At 27.9% G+C, this 16,353-nt stretch overlaps 1 protein-coding gene across 6 annotated transcripts in view; it reads left to right on the plus strand.

Annotated features, from left to right (window-relative positions):
* LOC142333482 (putative multidrug resistance-associated protein lethal(2)03659) overlaps positions 1-16,353 on the plus strand; it is a 118,058-nt gene that overhangs the window by 90,728 nt on the left and 10,977 nt on the right. For all 6 annotated transcript variants that reach the window (XM_075380716.1, XM_075380715.1, XM_075380718.1 and 3 more), the window contains 7 exons: positions 1,128-1,234; positions 4,450-4,573; positions 6,904-7,074; positions 9,710-9,837; positions 11,062-11,307; positions 12,399-12,571; positions 14,857-14,986. In XM_075380716.1, coding sequence (XP_075236831.1) covers positions 1,128-1,234; positions 4,450-4,573; positions 6,904-7,074; positions 9,710-9,837; positions 11,062-11,307; positions 12,399-12,571; positions 14,857-14,986 — 1,079 coding nt within the window. The remainder of the gene's footprint in view (positions 1-1,127; positions 1,235-4,449; positions 4,574-6,903; positions 7,075-9,709; positions 9,838-11,061; positions 11,308-12,398; positions 12,572-14,856; positions 14,987-16,353) is intronic.

Consider the following 16,353-nt stretch of genomic DNA (forward strand, 5'->3'; position numbering starts at 1 on the left):
GTATTTTGAACCGACTGTTAAGTTTAGAGAGTAATTTGAATTAAATCAGATAGGTAGTGCTGTTTTGACAACTGGATTTATTTACATTCTGACTTTTATAAAGTGAAAGGTTAAATTTTGTACAGTTACATATGTTCAGTTTTTAATATTTTATCAAATTTACAATTGTGTATATATATATATATATATATATATATAGTATGTGTATATACACATACTCAATTCTAGCAACAGCAAAGCATTGCTGGGTATGCTAGTTATATATAAATATGTTAATGAATTCTATACACTTGATATGTATTTTCTGTATTTGAAAGCTCAGATTTAAATTCTTGCGTTTTACATTATGTATGAGATGTTTAGTGATTTTTTACATTAATATATTATATATTTATTATAATATATAATAGATTATATATTTTTTACTAATATATTTTTATAGTGGTATAATTCATGTTAATTTTTTATATTTTTAAATATTTGAGAATACTATTTATAAAATTGTAAGATATGACATTTTGTGTAAAAATGAAAGTCTATTTGGTTTATTATAAAATAAAATCATATAAACTAAATCATAATAAAATAATATTTACTGTTGTGGTTAAGTTTATTGTAGCAATATGTAAAATTTATGTCTGGTAAAAGTATTTACACGTATTTATTGTGATTTAGTTATAACATAATTTTGCTATTTCTAACATAGTTGAGTCTAAAACCAAATGAACAGTGTTATTTTTAAAAATAAATAGACCAGTTTAAAATTGAGTCGATTATTTTCAAATTGACTTAACATATAAATGTAAATATATTTGAGTGAAATGTGAGTAACTAAGAATGAAATTACGAGTGACCAATAGCATGGATAATTAGTAACTCCAATGAGCAGATAGCCAACAGTAATGTTGAGGGGATCAGAATTAAAAAAATAATTTCTTGATAAAATGAGTAAATCTGACCTATGTTACGTCTGTTAATTTAAGCAGCAACATTATATAAGGTTTATGTAATTAATCTTTTCTCATATAAACTTTACTTTTATCAATTTAAATCAATGGAAAGGCTTTTATTTTCATTAATGTATTTGTATTTATTAAAAAATTAAGATTTTTAATTTATTTTTTCAGCTCGTAGTCCTGTTTTTTCTCATCTTAATGCCTCAATTCAGGGTTTAACAACAATTAGGGCATTTAAAGCACAAAGTATTTTGGAAAAAGAATTTGATAATCATCAGGTATGTTATAAGATTTTAATAAGTAATTGCTAATACATTGTTGTTTTTGAGTTATATTTCGCAGCTTATTAAAAAATATAAATTTCTGTAATATCCAATATTATGATGAATGCACTCCACTATTCTTTAGTATTCTGCCAGTTACATTAGAAATTACATTAATATTTATATAGGAATACATGTAGGGTATTTATGAGGGCTATTAAAAATTTAATTTCCATTAAGCTGTAGAGAATAAACTAATTGCCATAACAACACCAGTATATGCCGTAACTACTAATGAATGCATAATGTCGACATTCTTATTACAAGCCCATTTGCCATCATTTTGTTCAGTGATAGTAAACAAGAATCACTGACCAAGGAGCCTGTCATTTTTACTCATGTCTACTATTAAATGCATTATGTTTCTTTTTCTAATTTGAAGAATACAGTCCCAACACCCTACATTGACGATCAGTGGATGTGTGTATGTAATGTGTATGGTAATAATCTTTATGAGTGTCTGATGGATTGATATTGTGAGTATAAATAACCAGACAATAACCTTTAACAAGAATAAAATGTAATTTTTAACATACTGATTTTTAATCCGGTGTTAGATAAATTTATGAAAACCTTTTGCAAAAAGAATAATAGTTATATATGAAGAGGAATTAAAGGAGATAAAATAAATATAAGCTTTTTTGTCAGATCTTTTTGCAGTCTCTGAAGATGTAAATATTTTACAGAAATAGCATTTTTTGTGTTTTTCCGATATCCTTCTCTAAAACAGAAATTATGACAATTTAATTTGTTTAAATATAAAAAATCTAAAAAATATATATACACAAAATACAGAAAAATAGATCTGGTTAAAAATTTTTAATTTCTGGGTGAAATGATCATGAAGAATGGTTTCACGAATGATCATGGATGGTCGATAAATTAGAAATAGAAAACAAAAGATTAATCTAGAAAAGCTATATCTCATGACAAAGGACATCTATAACAAAAAAAATCATTCAATCGATGCAAAACTGAGACATTATAACACAGCGATAAGACCATTAATATCATATGGAATTGAAACAGCTAATATGACTAAAATAGAGAACATACTAAAAATAGAAAGAAGGATTTTGAGAAAATTTCATGGACCAAATAAAACAGAAGAAGGTTGTTCAATTAATCAAACATTGTAATATATAAAACTCAAGAAGATTTAGAAACAGCCATTTTGAAGAAAAGATGAAGTTTTCTGGATCACATGACCTGTGAATGGACCCAGAATGATTAAACAAAAACATTTTTGATAAATTTTATCATTTCAAAAGTTCAGCTGGATATATTAAACAAATGAAAGTAGATCTGAAGACATACCCAGCCTTTGTAGCGAAAGTATTAGCATCTCAGCCTTTCATCCAGAGATCCCAAGTTCAAATCCTGGTCAGGCATGGCAGTCACATGCTACAAAATTGTCATTTCAACCTATCTTCTGAAGCAATATCTAATGGTGATTCCAAAGGCTTAAAGAAAGAGATTTGAAGAAAAGACTTCCTTGATAAAAAAATAAATTTAAAGATATAGTATACAACACAAAGGTTTCTGCAGTGGCGGCTCACATATAGGCACTGTGGAATTGCAGCACTCCCTATTTCCACTTGATATTGTCGATACATTTAATATGAGTCCTTTTTTCTTTAATTCATTCTTTATACTTGTTTATACAACTATAAAGTATAAAATCCTTAAGCTTAATGTCAGTAGCCATCCCCCAGTTTATTAAAAAGATACAAAAATCTTTGTATGGAACTGTTTACTTCACAGTTCCAGCAGCATGGTGTTTGGCTGTTGTGTGCATGTGCACATAGGAAGCTACACACGAGGCTGCAAAGGAGAGAGAGCACCAGGGTTGGCACCCGCAGTGCCAACCCTGACATGCTGGTAGAAGGTAGTTTTTTTTTTTTACTCCACATGTGCATGGAAAATTCCTTGTTCATTCCCTTTCCTTTTTTAAGGAATATGAAAGTGTTTTAGTTGTTTTTTCAGTAGCGATCAGAAGATGGCGGAAAGCAAGGCCTCTTTGATTGCCAAATCTGCCCAAAAACATGCTGGAAGGGCGAAGAGAAGGTAATTAATTAATGAAAACTATTTGCTTCTGTTTACATACATTCTGTTTGTATTTGTTTCTGTGTACATACAAAATTAAATTAAGCACCATTGGACTGTAGTTTTTTTAAGTGGACATTTTATTAAGTTATTATCTAATGATACTGAAAAATATTATCTGTATTGATGTTTTATTATTTATTCGGTTACACCAATCATGATTTTTAAGCACAAGTGCTTAAAAAACCATGTACTGTATTCTTGAATGTGATAAAGTGTAGAATTAGATTATTATCCTGCTTCCAGCTATTCTATTTGATTCATTTTTTTGGTTCTTTTATTTTACAGAAAACTTTAACCACGGCCCAGAAAAGAACTTTTGAAAAGGCCCAGAAAATAATTTTCTGGAGCAGCACCCACACTAATTTTAGCTGCGAGCCGCCACTGGGTTTCTGTTACAAAATAGGTTTTTCTCTCTGGTCTTTCCAGAAAAGTCAATGGTCTAACAAGATAAAGAAAATCATTGTAAAATGATGAAGGAAATATGGAAAAAACGAAAAGAGAAATTGAAATGATTTTATTCCTTAGAAGACTGATTTGTGAAGAAAATAACTTGATCAGTGTGATTTACATAGGATAAACCAGGAGGTTATTTAAAACAAGATTTTTTGAGAAACTGAGGCATACAATCCCATCTAATAAACTCTATCTTGTAAAATCCAAAGATATATAAATAATATAGAAGAAAATTTTGAAGCTCTTGTAGCAAATAATAATATTAATGAAATAAACTAATAATAAGAAAAAATTATCAAATTTTAAAATAAAAGAAATTAATAAATTCTCAGCTATTGAGAAAAGGGGATATTTTATTTAAATTAACAGAGAAGGGAGAAAATATGTACTGGTTTTATTATTTCACACTGTATATTTTTCAGTTTTTTACTGTCTTTTTTTAAAAATTGTATGTAATTTGTTATAATGTAATATACAATCTGCTAAAAGAATTTAAATAAAATCACTAAAGATAAACACTGTTAGTGATGTCCACAACATCATTGGTAAGTTAATTTAATGTTATTTTGTTAATATTCAATTATGGTAAACTCTGAGTTTGTTTTCAGGATTTGCATTCGTCTGCTTGGTTTATATTTCTTGCATCAAGTCGTACATTTGGTTATTGGTTAGATGTGTTCTGTGTTATTTATATCTCATTAGTTACATTATCTTTTCTTTACCTTGGGACCGGTAAGTAATGTTATATTACGATTTTTGTATTTCGATGAATGCTTTTTCAGAGTAAAAACCAAAACAAATTAATCAATCTAAGTAAGAAGGGGTTCAAATGTAAACAGCAGTATCATAATTATTATTTATTCTCAAAATCAAATCTCCTTTATGTATTGCTCTTGCCCTAGTGCTCAGAAAGCTTCATGATTCCAGAAGAGGATATGTGATGATCCACCGTAGCCTCCTGATTCAAGTCAAATTTCTAATTTCCAAAAAAGGTTGCCATTAGTTTCCCAAATGAAATTTTTTTTCTTTTTATACTGCAGATGAACTTGAATGTTGCCACAGGCTTATATGTGCTCATTATTTCTCTGGGGTACAATAGTATATCCATGTTTCATCACAGATTTTATTGATTTAAAAAAACTAGTTATACTTTTAATTTTGCCGCATAAGTTATATGTATGCAATCAATATTCATTATCTATGTTTGGGCTACAAAAGGGAATGAACTTTAGAGATTTCCCTAATAGCAATTCACAGTTTTCATTAATAAATGCTTTACTAGTTTAACTTCTTGGTATGTGAAGATGTGGTCCATCTTCAACTCTCTCCCAAACCTCTGTGAATGACTTACACCATTTATATAATGAATTAAAAGAAGTTTTCCTCAACCTGATTTTTAAGTCTCACGTAAATCTGAGTTGAAATGCTCTCATTTGATGAAAATGTAATAATAATAATTTATTGTGTAACATTGTTGTGATCAAACATTTGTTCTTTTAATCTGATCAAACATGTTTCATTATAATTGACAAAAAGGAGAGAAAAACTAGCTGATAATATTGATGACAAGTTTATACAGGCAAGTGTTTGCCTATGTGTCATCTTATACTAGCATAAAGTAGACATTCTGGCAGAGCATAAAAATTGTTGTTTATATTTGATCCTCTTTTATAATTATATTTAGGAATGAATATAATTATACTCATTATATATAATGTAATGTTATGTCATATATCACATTCATAAATACAAGAACCAACCAGAAAGTAAAGAACATTTGGCTGTAATAGATTTATGTGTTTATATTTATTTGATGTTTTCAACAGAATTTAATTTATCTTTCTATCGGCTCATTATTTAAACAGTTTATCATAACATGTCAGTAGTTTTTCTATTTCATCATTATTGAAATCCACTGTTAGTTTTGCCAGCTTCTTTATGATAATTTTTTAATTGCTTTTTCACTTCTGAAATGACTTCCATCTAAAAATTCATTTAGTTTAGGAAACAAATGAAAATCACTGATTGCCACATCAGGGCTGTGAGGTAGGTGCTTGAAAACTTACCAGACAAATTTTTGAAGCAGCTGAAAAGAGGCTGTGTTGGTTTGTATTACATATTGAAGATGGTTGGTTAAATGTTTTAACAATAAGGCAGTTTGCTTGACTTTCTTTTATTTTAAAGAAGTCTTGAGTTATCAGTTCATTGAATGTATTTACTCTTGATAATTGTGTGACAGGTCCATGTTTATAATCACTAGTAATAGTTTAAAAAGATCTAGTAAAAGTTTAAGAGATCTGTTTCCTTTTACTTGTACCAGTTAAATAATATGTTAAGGCCACTCGCATTTGCTTTTTCTTGTCCTCTTTCAACAATAATGAAAGAACTTGTTTTATACAGATTTTTGAACCAAGATTTTCACTGATAATGTCATATAGGAGAGATTTTGAAAGGAGGTAAGAATGTAATGAAGTAGTGTGTATTTTAACATTGTGAATTTAGGATAATAATCAAAAATGATTCTTGTTGGGAACACTTGATCATCAATGAATGTGATGTTGTATTTCCTCTTACTTGAGTCATTTATTATCGCATACTTTCCTTATTAATTTATTCAGGGAAAACTTTTATTGCAGTCGGAAACATTTCACACTTCAAATTTTGTTACTGTATGAGATTTTTTTTTCACCTAATTTAAAACATTAATAATCTAGTCACAAAACTTGAGTTAAACTGAGCTAATGCAACAGGGAATTAACTAACCTAACACTGTTGTACAAAGTTACCTGCATGAACACTGTGTCCAAATCTCTCTTTCTGGTTGGGCCTTATAATTCTGAAAAGAGTATCCAGTAAATGTGAAAATTAAAACTTCTGAATGATCAATATTTTTGAAACGGTGAAGAATAGCTATTACTTAAATAAATATTTTGACTGCTTGAATACATATTAAATATGCTGCACATACTATTTATAGTTTTGCATACTAAATTTATATATGTACGCAGTAAAGTTACATTACTGAATTTCTTTTTCACTTTTTATAAATTTTCTTTTGACAGAAACATTTGGAGGTAATGTCGGATTAGCTATAACACAGTCGATTGGATTAACTGGTATGATTCAATGGGGTATGCGACAATCAGCAGAACTTGAAAACCAAATGACATCGGTTGAAAGAGTTTTAGAATATAGTAATGTTGAAAAGGAACCGCCTTTAGAATCACCTTTTGGTAAATAAATTTTAAAATCCTTCATTTTATTTCTTTTTTGCAGGTAGTTCTGTTTATTTAATTTTTATTGTTATTTTCATTAGGTGTTGAGTGTTGTAATAATTGATTTAAAAATGTAAATTTAATAATCAAATTGACAGTTTGTAGTAAAATTTAAGTCATTTATTATCATAAAGTACAACTTGTTATTTTAAACAATTTTTTCTTACCTTTTAGCTAATTCATTTTAGTCTTAGCGTAGAACACCAAAGTCGTAATTCATTCAAATACTGTTAATAACTTCTTTGTCCCTAAAAATACTGATAGGTTTTGTCTTCATCCACACTTCCTATTTCATCAACTAAATTCCCACTTAAAATTCTTCCCTTTCCCTTGAAATAAACCCATATATGTCATCAATAATTGAGTCAATTTCAGTATTATACTAGATTAACCATAAGTATACTATGTAATCATGAATATGTATTGTTCAGTAGCAAAAGTATCAGGTTGCTTTCAGTTATGATAAAAAAATTGCCAGCTTATCTATGTGGCAGAGTAGTATTGTCTCAGCCCTTCATCTCGAGGTCCTGGGTTCAAATTCCAGTGGCATGGGATTTTTCTTGCGTTACAAGTTTCCATTTTAATAGTCTTACCCGCAAGCTTCTGTGGTGAATTAATTCATCAGTCAAAAATAGAGAAAAAGATAACAATTGAAAGTAACATTTAATACTACAATTCATCCTGGATAGGTCCTAATTTATTCTTTTATTAATTAAATTACAAGATATTTACCATATATTAATTGAACCATCAGATTATATATATTGTGCTAAAGTATGGTTAAAAGATTTTTAATAGCTGTAAAACTAAGCATCCTTATTTCTTCTTTGATTGTACGTTTAGTATTTACCTTCCTGTTTGGTTTTAACTAATTCGTTAAAATAGCCTTCCCAGTATTAGAAACATTTTTACTTGCAACTTCATCTAGTAATGGCATTTTTAATAATAAGATTCCATTGAAAAAATATTTATTAAAGATATGAGAACTAATATAATTTTTAAATAGGCTGCAAGGTTCTTTTTTTACTTAATTTTTTTGTAAATTGATATGAAAACAAATGTAATAAAATTTATGCAAAAAATTAAGTTCTTTAGTTAAATTCAGATCTTTTTATTTTGTTACAGCATCATTTTGTTTTAGTTATAGTATTTATAACAAAAATTACTCGCTGAATTCACGTAATAGACATTATTAGATATCATAAATTTTTATGTTTCCCCCTAATTCTATACTCATGCTTAACAGTACTGTTCATCATAATTCACTCCATAACCCGGCATCAGTTTCAATTCAATGAAAATAGAAATAGCAGAACGGGTTAACAAAACACAAATTATTATATGCTACATACTTGTTGAAACTAAAATTTACTCCCTAACATAAAGCAACAAAATAAAATTTTTCATTCTAAAGATTCATTTTTAAAATTACTATTCTATCTCAAACTGAATTCTATTAAAATGTCTGATTATTAGTGAAAAATCATTCTGCGTAGCACTACACAGAAAACATCTTAGGTGCCATAGAAAAATTTCTGAAAGAGAAGTTCAGCAGCATGACTTTACATTGAGAACCAATGTAGGACAAATAAAAAATAAAATAAAAGAATATTTACTTTGAGAGAAGTGTGTAATGGATATTGTTATTGATAATGATGAATCAGATTTCAAAAACTGTGGAAAAATTAATGAAGACCTAAAAGGAATTATTTCTCTTGCGTAAGAACTTAAAAAAAATTACTATCAGAATCAGATCATAGCTGCTGTATTTGCAGTGATATAAATATAATTAATTGTAAATCAAAGAACTTAGAACTTAAATAAGTAATGTAACTTGCCATTTTAAATAGTAATAATCTTATTAATTATAAAAGAAATTGTATTTGCAATGCCTAAAGATTAAAAAGGTGGTAGAATAAGGTGTTCATTATTGTATTTACCAAAAATAATTTGCTACATCGGCAACGCTGATGCGATAAGTGGCTGATTCAGCTGTTTTCTTCATATTTTAAGAATAATACTGTAAAATACAGTTAAAGCAATATTAAGAATTTTTTTCTGTGGAAGGGAAGGGTATTGAGTTCTGGGTGAAAGGAGGTAATAAAAGCAATATGCAGTGGTGCTATTCCAAGGATATAAATATCATTTCTCTTTTTTTATCAATTTCTTGATTATAGGAACTGAAGGGTTTGTTATAACAGGCATTTGTAATTTCAAGATTTGGTATAAATAATAACTGTATAAGATTGTACAGTTATTACAAGACTGCAACCACTAGAAGATAGTATCTAGAAATTATAATAAATAAATTATGAGAATAAAGGAGATGATACATTACTGTACAACTATTTTGAAGTATTCCTTCGGTGCGGTACAGAACTATTCTGCAAGTCAGTCTGTAACCGTCTTAATCTTAAGCTTTTATTTTACTATTCCTCTGCTTTCTAGGATGTGCTTTATGAAAAAAAAAAATAAAGATAAAATAAGTGATTTCCTTAAATGCTGATAGCTATTTTTAATTTAAGTTATGTGCCTAATCAATTTCAAAACAAACATATATGTTTTTAAAAAGAATTTATTTGATTTTTTCTAGATAAAAAACCACCTGCTTCATGGCCAAATGAGGGAAAAATTGAATTTTCAAAAGTTTTTCTTAAGTATAGTATTGGAGAGCCTCATGTGTTAAAGAATCTTTCATTTACTATAAATCCAGGGGAAAAGGTATGTTATTATTTTACTGATATACTGTTTTATGAATTATTTTCCTCTTTTTCTTTCACACTTCTCTAACAGATGAAAAGACCTTAATGAATTCTTAGATTATTAAACAGTTTTTCTAACACCACCTTTTTTTCTTTAAATTTCATCATTGTGGAAGTGTGGAGTAATCAGAGTAGCTAAAAAGAGATATTTGAAAAAGATTCATTAGAACAGTCTGTAATTTATTATCATATAATCATCTAAATTAAATTGAAACTATGTAACAAACTTTTTAAATCCCATCATAACTAAAAGACTGCTTCAATGTGTAAAAAATATGAAATTTAATTTAAATAATAATAGTAAAAGTTTGGACATTTTCGAGAAATTTTATATATATAAATACAAAAGAAATTCCAACTTGATCAACTTTCAGATAGATTATGAAGATGACACTCTTATAAAAGCGGCAACAGATGGCAGCATGTTTTTGGATAAAATAGAAATAATCATAATGTATATAAATAATTTAATTCAAATCCACCCAGTAATGTAACATTGGTTGGCCAGGTTACATAGTATAAAATTATTCTATATTTTTTTTTTTTTTTTAAATTTAATTTTAACTTCAAATTTATTATGACATCATATTTTTATATATGTAGTTATTTTATTTAATTGACTTCATATGTTTTTGTATATGTGATTGTAATTTTAATTTTTCTTATGTTTGATATGTAATTTTATGTAAATATATACAACTGATGATGCGGGATCCCATAAAAGTGCTTTTTGAATAAAAAATAAGGTGTCATCTCTTTTTTTAATGTATGAAAAAATGGCTAGTTTGGCTTTTTTTTACATTAAAAAAAGTACAAAACTGTACTGGATTCAAACCCAGAATCTTCTAGATGAAAGTAAAGTATTACTTCATCAAAGAAGTTACAATTGATAATAATTATGCATTTTTGGGGCTTTTTCCCCTTACCTTCAGTTTTTCCTCTCATAAATATGAATCATTCATCAATGTAAAATTATAAATTTATTGAAAAGGTATTTACTTTGTTTTAGTACTAAGATATTTTTACTTATTCATACCTTCTTAAATCATTGTACATATACAATTTAATTTACACCCGTTGAAACAAAATCTTATTTGATAAATATTATAATAAAATGTTATGACATTATTTTGACACTATTTGATTTATATACAACAATTTTTTATGTTTTTTTTTCCTTTAGATTGGTATTGTTGGTAGAACTGGTGCTGGTAAATCCTCATTAATATCAGCCCTTTATAGATTAGCTTATTTAGATGGTGAAATACGAATTGATAATATTGATACAACAACATTGGGTCTTCATGACATTCGTTCCAAAATATCTATTATCCCTCAAGAACCTGTTCTCTTTTCTGGAACCATAAGAAAAAATCTTGATCCGTTTGATGAATACAGCGACAGTGTATTGTGGAATGCTCTTCAGGCGGTACGTACGTTTAAAATAATATAGACAGTTGAGAAATAAATTTTTGAACTTGATGTATTCTCTCTTTTATAAATGCTCATTTATTGACTTCCTTTTACTGATATTCTAAAAATATTCTGTCCATCCATATTTCAGATAACAGATGTTCAGTTTATATATATTTTTTAAAAATTAATATTGTAATTCCAATTTTGTTTTAAATCTTACAAACAAATTTTAAAACTTGAACATATACTTTGGCTGAAGAGTACATGTATGCAAATAAAAAATTAACTGTAATATGATGCTATATTTATGACACATAGAAAAATATCCTTTCATGAAATGAATGGTTAACATTCCAAATACATATTTGTAGGTATGGGTAAGATTTAGAAATTTTTGATAAAAACATTTTCTGAATATAGAAATAAGTATGCGGTATAAGATTCATGTTGATGAGCCAATCTAATGGTACTGTGAATTGTATCCTAATTTTTAAATGGTAAGCAAACATCAGGGTCCCCAGTCAGATAGCCGTAAAAATGGTTTACAAAAGTGGGACTAACTAATCTACCCAGAACCACTTTTTGGTTATTCTCTGCAGTATTGTTACAAATATAAGATTAACTAATATTTCTTTTTTACTGATCATAAAATTGGTCTTCACCAAACACTGCCTCTATTGATTATTTTCATTTATTGTTTTTTGAGCCTATTTAAAAATTCCTTGTCAAGAAATGTAACACATTTATGTGGATTAAACAGATTTTTCTCCTTTAGATAAATTGAATACTTAAATGCTATTAATTGTGAGATTATGTCAGTCATTTATGAGATGAAGAAAAATTACTCCAGTTATACCTTTTGAAATTAAATTGAATTTCTAAAAATAGAATATTAATTACATAGTTTTAATAATAAATACAAATTATAAATTATCAAGCATACCGTTGTCAAGTAGCGATTGATTTAAAAAATGTCTTACCTACTACTTACTGCAAATCTGAGCTGATTTGACATTGGAAGGCAATAGTCTAGGAAGAACCCAATTCGTTTTATAAATTTTATTATTTTGGTTTCTTGTATTATAATTTCTTCTTTTTTTGTAGGTGGAACTAAAGGAAGCAGTTAGTGATTTACCTGATGGTTTAAATGCTAAAATGTCAGAAGGTGGTACTAATTTTAGTGTAGGTCAAAGACAATTGGTATGTTTGGGTCGTGCAATTGTTCGCAAAAATAAAATACTTGTATTAGATGAAGCCACTGCAAATGTTGATCCTCTGTAAGTTAAAAATAAAATATAATAATTTTTATTTATATTACGACTAAAAATTCTTAATTGTGTCTGAAAAATATAGAAAATTATTTCAGACAGCTTTACCAATGACCTACTTTTCTACGGTCAACTAAAATGAGCGGTGATGATCCTTTTTTCTTAGACCAGGCAGGAAAGTTATACTTAGACTTAGAGAAAGGATAGGATTTATGCTGCCAGATTGTCTTGTGTTTCAGCTTGACTTTGGCTAAGTGGATCTTCATCTTATGCCTTAACAAACCAGGCCTGAATGTTAACTGCAGTCGGGTAACTACATCAGGAAGGGTTTAGTCATGCTATAAAGACAAGTTCCAAACTAGTTACACCTTTAACAGATGTGCTGCTATGTCAAGCCTTACCTGAAGCATACAATATTATCTCACCTAGATAATCCAGTAGATTATCTGCTGGATTGAGACAGATACCTACTTTAATCCAGCATGTACTCTTCAATTAGTTTGAAATTTAGCACTGTTCAGTGCCAAATCTCTTATGTTACCCTCAAGTTGTGGGTAGTTGTGCGCCTATGAAGATAATGCTGAAACTGCATACATGCAGTGCTATTGGAAAGCACTGGTGATCATACTTGAAGGTACGCTAGTAATTGCAGTATTACAATCAGGAAGAACCAGCACATGACATAATAGAGCTTGTTGGACTACTTGGATGTTTTCTGCCATTTGTCTGCCATAATTTTTATTATGGCATTAAGTAATAAATATTACTTTAATATTTTAATCATTTTATTTTACTTTATAAGCATAAGGGTTAATTATGTTTTGTTTTTTTTTTTAATCTAGTCTTGTGCTTTGTTTGAAAAGAATCAGGGAATTATAAATATATTTGTAGAAAAGGAGAATATTTAAGATTTGCTTCTTTTTTTGTATGAGTATAATGTGCACTAGAAGTTTCCTTAAAAATTGAGACTTTTTTTGTGAGTAAACTTTTACACCTCATAGAAACGATAACGTTGATATTACTATACTGACAATTATCAATGGAGATTCAGGTCTTAAGTTGTGATTCTCGATTACGGGGCACCAGGAACCCTTTCAGTGGTTGTTAAGGATGGTAATCGATAAGGGAATTGCAGGCTAAACTTCAAAAACTAACAGCTTCATTTGCTGGTTTTGAATATTTCATGGGTGAAAATGAACAGCTATAATTGTGCTGTTACTCATTTACAGTCAAAAGAAAAACTAGAATGTTAACAGTATGAAAATCTCTTTTTATTGTTTTTCCTAACTTTCCTTAACATAACCAGGTGTATATGAAGATAACTTGGAGACCTGAACCGGTATATTTTATTGCTCACAGCTCCTTAATATACCACTACACTGTTATGGATTGTATTAAAGAAAAAACAAAAAACATTCTGACCTTGGGATCAAACTACAGGTATACTAGTTATGAAAATAAGATGCAGCTGCCTATCGGTTGTGAATAAATAAAGCTGGAGATGTATGGAATATTTTGTGATTTATTCATTCAATTCTAAAAATTATCAGTTAATAAGTATTAATGAATCTCTTTACAACTTAAAAAAGTGAGAGTTTTTGCATTTGTAACAGTGAATGGAAATATTTTCCAGCATTATATATTATTGTTTATATTTTCCACTTACAATTTTCAATAAGTGTTTGCAGTCTTTACATACTTCATGACAAGTTTGAAATACAGAGAAACTAGAACAGGATATAATTTAGTAGCACAAAATGTTGAGTTCATCATATTCTTTGTTTAATGTTTTTAGAATAGAAAATAAATAGTTCTGATCATATATGTTTAAAGCTGCTTAAAAAATTACCATTTTATTCTTATCAATAGTTTTTTGTAAAAGACTGGGGATATCTTTTTACATAGTTCAGAATTTTAAATTATATATTGCATGTCATTGTATCCATGGTATGTTGGAAATAATTTTTGTTGCACATTACATAACCTTGGTAATAAACAGGAAAGTTACAGAAAAACATTTTAAGAAAATCTAGTAAGAAGTGAAAGTTATTTCGGTTATAATTATCATTAATATTTTACACTGGAGCATATGTATTAGTTTTGTAGTTAGGGAAAAATTAGAGATGAACTTTATCATCGTAAAAAACTTTTAAAATGTTTCCATTTAACTTGTGTTGCCACTACCTTAAAAAATTTAACAGTTTCAATTTGTTGAAGAGTATTACAGTTCTACAGTAATTGTTTTATTTTTCAAGAAATTTTCAAGTAATAAAATGTATGTTTTAAAATTTCAGAACGGATGCACTTATTCAACTTACTATTAGGAGAAAATTCTCAGAATGTACAATGCTTACAATAGCGCATAGATTGAACACTGTGATGGATTCTGATAAAGTGCTTGTTATGGATGCCGGTTGTCTTGTTGTAAGTATTATTAAATTATTTTATATTCTGTTACTGTTAGTGAATTTTTATAAATATAATCTATGGCATTTTTATTTTTTAAATAAATTTCAGTGAGATAAGCCTGTATAGGTTGTAGATTTAATTTTTTTATACTAATATTTGACTATGAAAAACAACATTTTCTGAATAAACTGCGCTTTACGATCAATCCGGATTAGTCTAATTTACCACTTTTGCTCCTATCAGTGTTTGTAGCATGTTTGCATTTATAATACAAAACACCTACGCTGGAATATTTCAGTTATGTAAGTGTAGTTGTGTTGTTACAAATTTTGTGGTTGTTAGTGTCATATTTTCTAAATTTTTAAGTTTTTATTTCTTTATTGTTATTTGTTTCATGTAATTATAGAATTGTGTACGTACCAATCGATGATACGAGATCCCGTGAAAGTCAGCTATTTGTATTAATCGTTTTTAGGTTTTTTGTAACTGTATTTGTTGGTTGAATTGTTATTTGAATACAATATAATAGAATTTACCTAAATTTTCATACTAAGTGTTATTTTTATGCTTAAATCTCAGTAAAATAACACAGAATGAATTATGAGTATGGTAGCACTTTACTGATGTGTTTACTGTCTTATCATGATTTTATTCTTATTAAATGAATTTGCTAGTATTCAGCTTGTTTATTTGTATTTTCAAAAACTATTTTTACACGACTGCCCAAAAAGGAGTGTAAGGTATTTAGGTGTAACACCATATGTTTGTTTGTAACACCATAGCAGCTCAACAGCTGAACCAAATTAGATCTATATCCTCCGTACGTAAATTTTAGCTAATCATATAATATAGTATTTTTTTAGGTTTACATTTAATGTATTATATTACATTTTAATAAGTAAATGTAAAAAATGAAGAAACATTTTAAAGAAAGCATTACTGAAGATGTGCTTATGTCTGAAAGCGTTATAATAAGAAAAAAGTAAACATAAGAATGTTCTTTGATTCTGTACTTTGTGAAGTGGCTGAAAAAATATTATATTATATGTATATGTATTTTTTTTTATTCTATTTCATTAGATCAACCAAAGCACATAATAAATAAAGTAAGATGACTTAACTTATTCCACTATTAAAGATCTACATATAGTCAAATCACCTGTGGTCACACAAAATTAATACTTACACAAAAATGGTAAATAAAGTAATTAGTTGTACAAAGTAAAATGAAAATAAAAATTAATTAAACAAATAAATAGGTATTATAAAACAAATAGCCATATACAATGGGTATGGTAATTCTTTAGTAGATAATAAATGTTAAAAACTAAAAATAATAATACACATTTAATACCGTTAAACAGCGCACAAAAAGTTGACAA

This window comes from Lycorma delicatula, chromosome 12 (assembly GCF_047948215.1).
Source record: "Lycorma delicatula isolate Av1 chromosome 12, ASM4794821v1, whole genome shotgun sequence".
Taxonomy (NCBI): Eukaryota; Metazoa; Arthropoda; class Insecta; order Hemiptera; family Fulgoridae; genus Lycorma; species Lycorma delicatula.